At 39.9% G+C, this 12,554-nt stretch overlaps 1 protein-coding gene across 1 annotated transcript; it reads right to left on the bottom strand.

Moving 5' to 3' along the window:
• Positions 1-2,390: 2,390 nt before the first annotated feature.
• Positions 2,391-11,837, bottom strand: LOC121864484. Its single transcript, XM_042363515.1, has 3 exons — positions 11,132-11,837; positions 4,219-4,515; positions 2,391-2,727 (listed from the first exon to the last, which is right to left on the bottom strand). Exons 1-3 carry the CDS (start codon positions 11,223-11,225, stop codon positions 2,555-2,557), a joined length of 564 nt encoding a protein of 187 aa, XP_042219449.1. The 5' UTR covers positions 11,226-11,837; the 3' UTR covers positions 2,391-2,554.
• Between the last annotated feature and the right edge of the window lie 717 nt (positions 11,838-12,554).

Below are 12,554 nucleotides of genomic sequence, written 5' to 3'. Positions count from 1 at the left end.
CAGTTGGAACATTCAAGATCCATTGTGAGTGAAGTTGAAAGCCTCAACTGTCTTTATTGTTGGTAAAACTTGTCAAGTAAGTGAGTGTCAATTCTGTCAGTATGAGTGACAAATCCTTATATCGTCCTTGGGGATAGCCATGAGTTTCCAAGTGCTTATGGAGTTAGATTATTTTGATGCCCAAACATCAGCTTGCCTAGCTTATACTACAGGCGGGCAAGGGGTGACCTAATTGAGGTGTATAAGCATCTCAAGGGGCACTACTCAGTCGAGTGTCCTTACTTGGAGCTGGCGGACGCTCGCCCCACAAGGGGTCACAGCTCGAGATTGAAGAAGCCGAAAGTCCAGAAAACTGTGAGGGCAAACTTTTTCGGAGTGAGGGTTGTGAACTCTTGGAACAATCTACCAGAGAGTGTTGTGACGGCACTGAGTGTGAGCTCTTTCAAGACCAGACTTGACCAACACTGAAGCGGGTTCAGGTACATTCAGGAGCCGGTGCAGCCCAGTACTTGCTAACAGTGTGTAACAGAGACGTGACCGATCGCCCAAGTGGCTAACGAGCCGATCAGTGGTGAAGAGGATGAAAGAAATGTTGTGGATGTGTGGCTTCCATGACATATTAGAGTCAATGGTGAGGCCTAGCTTATCTATTTTAGAACTTGGCAGAATGATTGTGTGCTGAAATGTGATTGGTGGGAGATCATCTAATTTGGAAAGTGTAATTGGTAAATACTGAGTTTTATTACTATTGAATTTAGCCAAGTTTATACCTCCCCATTCGGAGATGCTGCACAGATCCACATTGATAGATGTAATGATATCAGCTCCAGAAACAGATCTAGTTTGAGAATTAAGGGGAAGGGAGAATGTGAAGAAGAGTGACGAGTAAATCATTGATAAAAAGGAAGAGGGTAGGTGAAAGAATATTTGTCAAAAACATTAATAAAATACTGGCGAGCGTAACACTTCATATAGTGCTAAACCAAATTATTTGTTTAAACTGCAAAGTGGACACCATAGACCTTGCAGCCCAGTGAAACTTGGGGTGCGAAAGATAACTGCTCAAACCACTGGCCGGCAACTATTTACTTAAATCCACCCATATAACGGTATAATTAATTACACTAAGCATTATTATTTAACTGTGTCCAAAGAATAATCATTTCTATTGGTCACTGTGCATATACACGTCCGGGAAAATAAATTATACGTATATGATGGAGACTAGAGGTGTGGGCCTTACCTGCCTGTGTCAGCTGGACCCAGTCGGTGGGGAGTGTTGGTCGAGACTATATATACCAGGGTTCACAGTGACGTCACTGAAGCTTCATTGAAGCAATTGAAGCTTCGAAACACGAGTATGCATTAAAAATACATTAACACAACAAATTTATCATCCAGTTTAAATTTGAAATCACTTTTAGGGAAAATTATAGCAAAAGTAAATCTCGATAATGAAGGAACTTTCAAAAAGGAGGAGCCGGGCATCGAACTGAGGCCGCCACGAATGGTAGGTAGAACACTTATCCACTGAACAATAAATGTCGCTGAAACCATTTCGCCTTAACTAAATTCTAATACGTCATTGTGCTGTCCAATCACTGTTTAATGAAAGATTGGAGCAGTTCGCCCACAACGAGAAAAAAATACAGATACAGAGTGAACAATAAAAACACTATTGACATGGCTGAGCTAATTGAGAGCCTGACCTCTCTTGGTGGCACCTGGGTTGCAGATAACTTTGTACTTTTATATCGAGTTTCCTGTGTTATAAGTATATTGTTAACGTGGAAGGGTTTTTTATAATTTCGGCCAGTTATCAGCTTACTAGCCGTTCAGACGGTTGGTCTATCTAGTGTTAACACAGGAGACCGGGAAGCTTGCCATATGTGGTTGTGTCACACTCGACAACACCCTCGGCTCACAACACCCTCGGCTCACAACACCCTCGGCTCACAACACCCTCGGCTCACAACACCCTCGGCTCACAACACCCTCGGCTCACAACACCCTCGGCTCACAACACCCTCGGCTCACAACACCCTCGGCTCACAACACCCTCGGCTCGAACCCTTGACATAGTAGTCAGTGTTACTGACGTTGAAGCTGTACAACCAAGTTTTATTCGATCATATTCTTTATTTATTAGTATTAGAATGTTTACAACTATCGTATTTTTATTATTAACAATATCATTGTTTTAATCTGGTAGTCGCTAAGAATAATACTTTAGGTTGATAGTTCATTAATTTACATATGGTGTCTCAGAAACCTTTCAAAAGACACAATTTCGACAGATGTAACCCAACCTAACCAAAGCTAACTTAACCTAACAACCATACCAAACAAAACTTAACCTAACCTAACCAAACGTCAATCATACCACAACAACACCTTCTTGGAATGTTTTATTAATAGAAATAAATTATAAATATATAAAATAGATTAGCTACAGGTGTTGTATATACATCATTCTTCATACAGTAAGGAAATACTGTACAATATATTTACTGTCGGTGAGTTGTATTGACTGGGTAAAGTATGTGTGTGTGCTTCATATAAACTGGGCGTTCCCTCTTGATCGTTTTCGCCGCCTCACGCCCACGATCACGCCCACCACCGCCATGACCACCATGAGTACGCCCACTGTTATCAGCACAATGGTTATGTAGGATACAGGGATAGTACTCCACCAGGCCCAGGCTTCTTCCTTTGCTTTATCTCTGTCTGCAGGAAGAGATGAAGTCTGTAGTAGATTATGTAACCTAATGCAAAGTTTAATCTAACGTAACTTTAACCAATACCAATTTAACTTATTGTACCTTTAACCAATGCTAATTTAAATTAATGAAACTTTAACCAATCTTATTTAACTAGACTAGTATTAATTTACTCATTTGATTTGACGTAACTTTAACCAATACCAATTTAACTTATTGTACCTTTAACCAATGCTAATTTAAATTAATGAAACTTTCGCTATTAGTAATTTAACCTGAGGATTCTCTTACTCCAAGGTTCTCACAGTGGGGTGATTGAGGGGGTAGAGTGTAGACAGTGGGTTATCACAGAGGAAAGGACTAATTTCACCAGGTTTTACTTATGAAGCTTTAATGTTTCCAGTACTTGTTTAAATGTGGGAGTAAAGTCTCACCAAGAGCTAAATACTTCACAATAAATTATTTTTATATTTTAATAAACCGCCATAATATTCGCATGTGCTGCCTTCTGTGGGCAGGGCTGATAAGCACTGACAGCAATATTATGAGGTAAAGTTGAAGAAAACAATCTATGTTTGAACAAGTTAGTGAGGGACTTAAAGATAACAAAGTTGCTGAAAAACTGTAAAAGATGCAACCTAACCTAACCAAGTTCTGGTCCAAAATGATTGAGTCCTATCCTGCTGCTGATGATGTCTTTGCTGAAGTTTTCCTTAGTTCTATATCTATTTATGTGAACAAGTATTTTCAGCGTTGTTAAACATGAAGACTAAATACAACGCCCGGATAAAAGTGGAGAATTATATTCCAGCTTCCTTATCCAACACTACTCCTCGAACTGAAAAGCAACAACTCATCCCTTACACTCAGGCGTGTTACTGGGTAATAAAGGGAGGTATATGAAGGCTGCCGTGTGGGAGTTAAAGGCATTTGTGTGGGTGGATGTGAGTGGGTTAGCGGGACTGTGGGGTAAATGTGTATGGTGTTCTATGTTTGTGCAGGCAGGTGTCTGTAAGCCTTGTGCATGTTTATATGTGTACATGTATGTTTATCCGTAAACTGTGGCCTTGTCCCACACTAATACACAAAAGTTGACTCTTGCTTCACACAAGAACCTACTAAAGTCAACAGTGTAACAAAGACGTGGCCGACCGCCCTAGCGGCTAACAGACAGCTCAGTGGCTAAGTGGTTAAAGCAAATTATCTTGACCTAAATGTCAACTTAATCCAACTCTAGGTTAATCTAATCTTAGTTCAATCTAACCTAATCCTAGGTTTAACGTGCCTCTTACCGAAGCAACTGAAGCAGCTAGTTTAGTTAAGTTTACCCACTCTTTGTCACTATTTTCTTTGATCACAGTATTTATGTACGGGGTAATCTATACCATAATTATATGACATTCTTTTATTCTTGCACACCAAATATTATATGAATGTGAAATGCGACTATCCATAAGCCTCTCCCTGATCACGTAGACACAACCGTAGCCAGACTCACTCTTCTCGCAGGAGACGAAGCCGTAAGAGCCCTTATCCAGGACCACTTTGGATAATGGTAAGCTGTAGGGAAGGACTGGGCCATTCTCCTCTTGGAAAGCGAAAACGGTCTTGTTATGGCGGGTGACGTGATAAAGCACACCACTCTTGAGACCAAACTTGTCCATGTTGAGGATCACCCCAGAGAAGATGATCCAGAAGAACTGCGAGGGCAGCTTTATCACGTTCCTCAAGTCCAGCCACTCTGGTTGATAGATGCCGATAGGGTGATCCGCAGGCAGTTTGGGAAAAGGACACGCTGTGGGGCAATGTGTTCAGTTACTTATGAGTGCAACAATAATTTACATATTAGGTAAACAGTCAAGCAAAGTGCCATCATTATATCTGAGGGTTGGCGACCACGGCCCACCACTAACCATTTTTGAAGGGCTGTATTTACCAATCCTGCCAATGTATCTCTCCATTCTCAGTCTCTGCCCGCCTGCCCACTGCCCTCCTACCCCCAATTTTACCCATTATTATCTCTACCGTTATCATATGAACAATGTATGTCACTTTACAAGTGTGCAATAATAATAATAATAATATAGTAGTAGTAATAGTATAAAACAAACACAAGTATCCACACATCAAGCTCTATTATACCCCTTGCCACAGAAAAGCACATGTATTCAATCACGTACACACACAAAACCACATATGGAAATCACACACACACACACACACACACACACACATGTATTGTAACAAATGAACTTTGTCACAGTATGTTCATTAAGCTACACTCGTATAATGCGCAGGTGTGGCACGCCATAATATACGCTGACCTTAAGAAAGAGCGCACTTTGACTATTACTACAGCCACGCACATTAATAAAACACTAACACATTAAATATCCGGTTCCTGTACAAATAATTCCCAGCTGTTTGGTTCAGTGTACGGTTTCCGCTGGCTGGGGAATGACGTCACTTGACGCTGATGGGAATTTCTACACGTGATAATATTGTCCTACTTCACCTAGGAGGACTTACACTAATAACTATACTACTTTCATCCTTTTCACCACTGATCGGCTCGTTAGCCGCTTGGGCAACAAATAACTCTCTCACTCACTCTCTCTGAAACAGATAGAGAGAGGTATGATAGGCTGAGAGAGAGAGAAAGGCAAGTTTTACACTAAACAGAAACTCGACACTTCTAAGTAAGTGGCGGCATTCTCAGCATCTGGTGACGGAGTGAGTCAAGTACCGTACTGCCAGCGTCAGCAACGGTTCGTGGTATACTGTACACACACACACACACACTCAGTTTGAATTTGAAGACAATTCAATCTCTCACTAACCTAACCTAACCCGCCAAAACCAAACTAACCTATGTTAACTTAACCTAACTTAATTCGCCATAACCTAACCTAACCCACCCTAATTTAACCTAACCAAACCTCAATACACTACTAAGTAACTCTTTTGCATTACATTAAAGTTGAGAAAGCTTCTTTAGTATCAGTTATAGGTTAACATAAGAACATAAGGAGTCTGCAATAGGCCGGTTGGCCTGTACATGGCAGCTTCTGTCGAGAGTTACTACCACTCTCTATCATCCATGAATCTATCTAGCCTCCTTTTGAAACTTTCCAGAGTTCCCGCACTTACTACAAAGTTGCTAAGCTTGTTCCACTCGTCCACCACCCTATTTGTGAACCAGTTCCTTCCTATCTCCCTCCTAAACCTAAACTTATCCAACTTAAATCCGTTGCTCCGAGTCCTATCCTGATCGGATATTATAAGAACTTTATCTATGTCCCCTTTATTGATTTCTTTCACCCACTTGAATACTTCTATCATATCTCCCCGCACTCTTCGTCTTTTTAGGGAATGCAAGTTAAGTTTCTTTAACCTATCCTGATATGGAAGGTTTCTAAGTCCCGGAATCATTTTCGTCATTCTTCGCTGCACCGACTCTAGTGAATTGATATCCATTCTATAATAGGGGCAACAGAACTGAACCACATAATCGAGGTGCGGCCCGACTAGCGCAAGATATAGTTGCAATAAGACCTCTGCACTCTTATTACTTACACTTCTAGATATAAAACCCAATACTTTGTTTGCCTTAATTCGAACATTAACGCACTGTTTTCTAGGCCGCAGGTCCGGGCTTACAAGTACCCCTAGGTCTCTTTCACAAGTCGACTTCTCTAGGTTGATGTTGTTAAGGCTGTATACATTGACAGTATTTGTTCTTCCAATATTAAGTACGCTGGTGTTGAATTTCATTTGCCATTTTTCAGACCACCCCTGCAGTTTATTTAGATCCTCCTGTATTCCATTTGCATCCTGCCCTGAGTTAATCTGCCGCCCTATTTTGGTGTCATCCACAAACTTGCTTATGTCACTGCTGATCCCAGTATCTAGATCGTTTATGTGGATTATGAACAAGAGTGGGCCAAGTACTGACCCCTGGGGAACCCCACTGGTTACACGGCCCCACTCAGATTTAACACCATCTACGCTGACCCTCTGCGTTCTATCGGTTATTTCACCATTTTTTTTTACAGTATTACGAACTATAGGAAATATATATCTACCAAACAGGGAGGTACTACCGCCTGGGTAGATATTGGAAACAAAATGTGTTGTCTAGTGGTAGACCCTGCTGCCATATGGCATCACGAAAATTGTGACTAGAGTTCCAGGTTGTTGATCCGATTTTCTACCTCATTTACACACAATTGTAATGTCTCAATTATTTCTCTTACTATTGACAAAGCAATATATATATATATATATATATATATATATATATATATATATATATATATATATATATATATATATATATATATATATATATATATATATATTTGATTAAATCACACAGGGAAAAGGGAAACAATGGAGCACCTTAGCTTTCGTCTTTATTCAAGACATCTTCAGAGGCAACTGAATTACATGGACCGAGAGAGGCTTAAGTACACAGGGTGACCTTACTAAACATGAGGTCAGGTCATAATCATGACATCCACTAATCAGCACACCAACACTACCACACACGTAGAGGAGCTTAAAAGAAAGGGCGACGTGACTAGTCAAATTAAGTCAGGTCAAAATTATGGGACCCACTAATCATCTTTCCTACATCTAACTCCAAGGCTTTCAAAACATTTTTAACATTTTTAATCTTGGGCCACTAATAAATAAATTTGTGTAACATATCATCAGTTTTGTACTGACCATCACTAAGGTTTATAGAATTTAATTCCCTAATCAAACTAGCTTCAACCAGAAGTCTTTCTGTGACACATTGTACACTTCTTAGCTGTTTTCCCAATCCATGGGATGATTATTATTCCTAGCATGAACGAACAGTGCACTGCTTTCACATGCTGTTCTGATATTGTACTTGTGTGTTCAATTCTGAGTTGCAATGCTTTCCCAGTCTGTCCTACATAATTTCCATTACAGTTGCTACATGGAATACAATAAACACTTCCATTTACATTCAAAGTTGGGCTATTCTTGTTAATATATTAGTAATAGTTGATTCATACTTAAAAACGACATTAATATTTAATAATTTAAGGGACTGAACTAACGGAACAAATTCATTGCGATAAGGCAGTCAAAATATTCTTAAGTGTAGGAATTTGCCGCCTGGTTTGAGTAGAATGAAAGGATTTCTTAGCCCTTTTAAAACAATGAAGGGTACCCAAGTATTTGTGCAATGGAACTAATGTGTTTCGGTTCTTCATAAGAACATAAGAATTGAGGAAACTGCAGCGGGCCTATTGGCCCATACTGGGCAGTCCCGTTTACACCCAACCCCTATTGCTCATATGAGCATCCAACCTATGTTTGAAGCTATCCAGCGTATTCGAGTTAATGATGATATTTGGTAACTTGTTCCATTCATCCACTACTCTGTTTCCAAACCAGTGTTTACCTATTTCGCGCCTAAATCTAAATTTGTCTAATTTAAAACCATTGTTACGAATTCGCTCCCGGTTGGATAGGTTGAGTACCTTTGTAATGTCCCCTTTGTTTAGCCCTGACTTCCATTTATACACCTCTATCATGTCGCTCCTCATTCTACGTCTCTCGAGGGAGTGCAAATTAAGATGCCTTAACCTGTCTCTGTACTCAAGGTTCCTAATGCCCGGGATTAGTCTTGTCATTCTCCTGTGAATTCTTCCCAAGGATTCTATATCCATTCTGTAATACGGTGACCAGAACTGCACTGCGTAATCCAGGTGAGGTCTCACAAGCGCAAGATATAATCTTAAGATGACCTCGCTAGTCTTGTAACTAACACTCCTTTGTATGAACCCAAGTACTTTATTAGCCTTGTTACGAGCAAAAACACATTGTTTACTTGAGCTTAAGATTCCTACTTATCATTGCTCCTAAATCTCTCTAGCAGTCGGATTTCTCAATGGCATCGTTGTTCATCTGGTATCTGGTTTCCCTGTTTACGTCTCCTATACTGAGTACTTTACATTTGTCCACATTGAATTTCATCTGCCATTTTTCAGACCATTCGAAAAATTTGTTTAGATCTTCCTGTAGTTTTGCGAAGTGCTCGTCAGATTGAATTACACGTCCTATTTTAGTGTCATCAGCAAATTTACTTATGTTGCTGTCTATGCCGATATCTATGTCGTTTATGTATATAATAAATAATAATGGTCCAAGTACTGAGCCTTGGGGAACTCCACTAGTGACGTTGCTCCAATGGGATTTAGCGCCGTTTATGCTCACTCGCTGTTTCCTGTCCTGTAACCACGCCCTAATCCATTTTAGAATATCACCTTTAATGCCATGAACCTTTCTTATTAGTCTTTCGTGGGGGACTCTGTCGAAGGCTTTGCTTAAGTCGAAATATACCACATCATAATTGTGCCCCTCGTCCACCGATTCGAAAACTCAATAAATTCAGCGTCAAGATTTGTCTTATCCACGTGTATATATATATATATACAATCAACACCTCAACCCGCCAGGATTCGAACCCACGGCCCATGACTGTGACCGGGAACACTATCTCTGGACCACCAGGATACTAAAAACAGTCCTAGACTTTGTTATATTTCACACAAAGCCTGTTCAACGAGCTTAAGGCGCAGTGAACCTCTAAAGGGGACTACCCGTATCACGTAGGTGGTCAGAATAATGTTTTACCAAATCCGGCTTCGAAACACGAGGATTCATATATATATATCATTAGCCCAATAAAGCACGCGGACTTCTACATACAATCAACACCTTAACGGCGCCTTAAGCTCGTTGAACAGTCTTTGTGTGAAATATAACAAAGTCTAGGACTGTTTTTAGTATCCTGGTGGTCCAGAGATAGTGTTCCCGGTCACAGTCATGGGCCGTGGGTTCGAATCCTGGCGGGTTGAGGTGTTGATTGTATGTAGAAGTTCACGTGCTTTATCGGGCTAGTGATATATATATATATATATATATATATATATATATATATATATATATATATATATATATATATATATATATATATATATATACACTCACTTTTTTTCTTTTTTATTCGTTTATGGTTCTGTTTTATTATTATTATTATTATCATTATTATTATACTATTTTACATTTTCGCCCCCTCAAGGCCCCGATATGGGTCAGTGACCTGCGCTCAGGTGGGCTAATTCCAGTACAAAAAAAATCTATCTACCTCGCACCCGTCCGGCACACCCGCATGCATGACTGTTGTGGGATGAACAAGAAGCCTCGTCCTGTTGAGTGCAGCTTCCTCGGGTTGACAGGTGTGTAAATAAGCACAACTTTATCAAACTCTTAACGCACCTTGACGTGGTATTACTGTCCATATTTACCGTCATTTTACCAGCGTGACAGTGAGGAGAGATGTGTGTTACTGTACAGCCACAAAACTTGCCTAAATCCGTGTTACAGAAGGAAGTCAGTCAGCTGAGTTTACAAGCCTAATACTTACGACCCATGAGCCGCCTGACCTTCACTACCTGACCTTCACCACCTGACCTTCACCAACTGATCTCCACTACTTGATCACCACTACCTGACCTCCACCACCTGATCTCCACCACCTGACTTTTACTACCTGATCTTCACCACCTATCAGTCATTATAAAATGAATGGAAATTTAAAAATTAAACAAATACATTTCATAAAAGAGAGAGAGAAAAACGACAGCAGCTTACTCTAGAACTCATGAAGCAGGAATAACGAAGCCACCTTTACCCTCTAACTAGGAAATATTGTGACAACATAAAAACTATCCAATTGATGAAGAAATACAGTAAAAAGAAATAATGTATAAGATTAAAAACACCAAAGTTGACTATATAATTGGCTTTGAGAAAGATAGTTCGTAATGGGCTAACCTAACCTAACCAAGCCTTTCCCTCTAACTATAAAATTTTGTGACGAAAAAGCTCTCAAAATATAAATTAATTAATATATGAATATTAAACTATAGGTCCAGTAATTGACAAAATCAGTCAACATCACATGACAGGACACGGAGACTAAAATGTGTGTGTGTGTGTGTATGTGTGTGTATAATTTCATTCAGTTTTACACTCTAAGCTGATAAAATATAAAGATAGTTAAAATCATTCAAATGCCGCCGAAATACTTTATAAATATAAGTTACATACAGTACACGACCCCCCAGCTCATACATGGCGCTAACGGGTAATACACCTTTCTTGAGACTTATTCCCATTCACCACAAATCTGAAAGTCCCTCCTCAAAAAATCCTGGATCCTGAAATTTTAGAGGGAACATTATCAATCCTGTTAATTGGGCGGAGAGCTACACACTTGATTCTAATTGAAAATCCTGCATATATTGTTAGGAAACATTAAAATTACATAACTTTTTAGCGGGGAAATAAATTAAATTTTGACTTACATTCGACAGTCCAGGAAGGAAAATCTGTTGCACACGTCAAATGTGGCCAACACATTGTCACCATCATTAATAACAAGCTACCGTGACACGTCATGATTCTGGCTCTAAATGTCACAATAACGTCCACAGACTTAGTAAATAGCTCGCCGGTACCACCACACAATAGACAAATTATAAGCACTTCCTCAATGTGAAATGGAGCCCTTTTTTCTGGTTACAATCACACCATCACGTAGTTCAATAGTTTGGGCTGTTAGTTTTATTAGTTATAATACAAGGCCATATACCACAATACAAGACTTCTATATAAATTATCTTAAATATATATATACATATATATATACTTATTATATGTATATAATAGTTATTGTATATATCCAATGTTTGGCTTGAACGGCTGGCAACGGAGCTCAGGGTTAGCTGTTCACACCGTGGCAGCGACCAACACACTGAGGAGCTATAATAGTCAGCCCTCCTAACCTTCCTTACCTACTAAAATCTTCATCCTTAAGTTCCTCAACATTTACTTAACATACGCTTATGTACACACACTTAAACTTCCCCTTTCCCCTGAATTCTGAAAGTCCTTCCTAAAGTACACATCTCCCTGAGGTATATATCGAGTTGTTTGTTGTATTTAATGGTTGCATTTGGTAGATAAGATTGACGACCCAGAGATGAGTTCGTTGGAACTTTTGTCATTTGTCTACCGGAAACAGGGGTGGAGGGGGGGGGGCGGGGTTCCCAGACGTTTATTTTTGTTTTTCGTCGTAATGTAGACAAAGCGGAGGGGAGGGGGGTACTTGTTATACCCCCCTTCCTCCCTCTCTCTTATACATCCCCATTATCTGTCTGGGGTACTTGTTATACCCCCCTTCCTCCCTCTCTCTTATACATCCCCATTATCTGTCTGGGGTACTTGTTATACCCCCCTTCCTCCCTCTCTCTTATACATCCCCATTATCTGTCTGGGGTACTTGTTATACCCCCCTTCCTCTCTCTCTCTTATACGTCCCCATTATCTGTCTGTCTGCCTATCTTCCACCTCTCTTCTTACCTCCATTTACTTCATCTCTCTCTCTCTATGTCTCTCACCCTTCCTCTCTATCTCCCCCAGAGGTTATCACACTTTACACCAACTTAACAATACATAAACCTTACTTAACACACTTAGCACTACATTAACGTAACTTAACTCTTTGAGACGACAGTTTAAAGTTCCATCGTCTTCAAAGGGTTAGACCATCACATAAGCCATCATTATAAACTAAGAGGTTTTAACCAGCTATAACACCTTCAGGTGCCTACAAGAGAGCTCAGGCTCTCAACTTTTTACTTTTAATTTCATTCTCTTCACCAAATGATCGGCTCGTTAGCCGCTTGGGCGATCGGTCACGTCTCTGTTACACACTGTAGGCAAGTA

Source organism: Homarus americanus, unplaced genomic scaffold (assembly GCF_018991925.1).
Source record: "Homarus americanus isolate GMGI-L3 unplaced genomic scaffold, GMGI_Hamer_2.0 scaffold25860, whole genome shotgun sequence".
Classification (NCBI taxonomy): Eukaryota; Metazoa; Arthropoda; class Malacostraca; order Decapoda; family Nephropidae; genus Homarus; species Homarus americanus.
This window is presented reverse-complemented; position numbering and strand designations above follow the sequence as displayed.

Coding starts and splice junctions, on each gene's coding strand:
- LOC121864484 (XM_042363515.1), bottom strand. CDS start 11,225: ATGACGTGTCACGGTAGCTTGTTATTAATGATGGTGACAATGTGTTGG. Junction 4,516..11,131: donor TCCTTCCTGGACTGTCGAAT/GTAAGTCAAAAT, acceptor ATTGCCCCACAG/CGTGTCCTTTTCCCAAACTG. Junction 2,728..4,218: donor CTTCGTCTCCTGCGAGAAGA/GTGAGTCTGGCT, acceptor CTCTTCCTGCAG/ACAGAGATAAAGCAAAGGAA.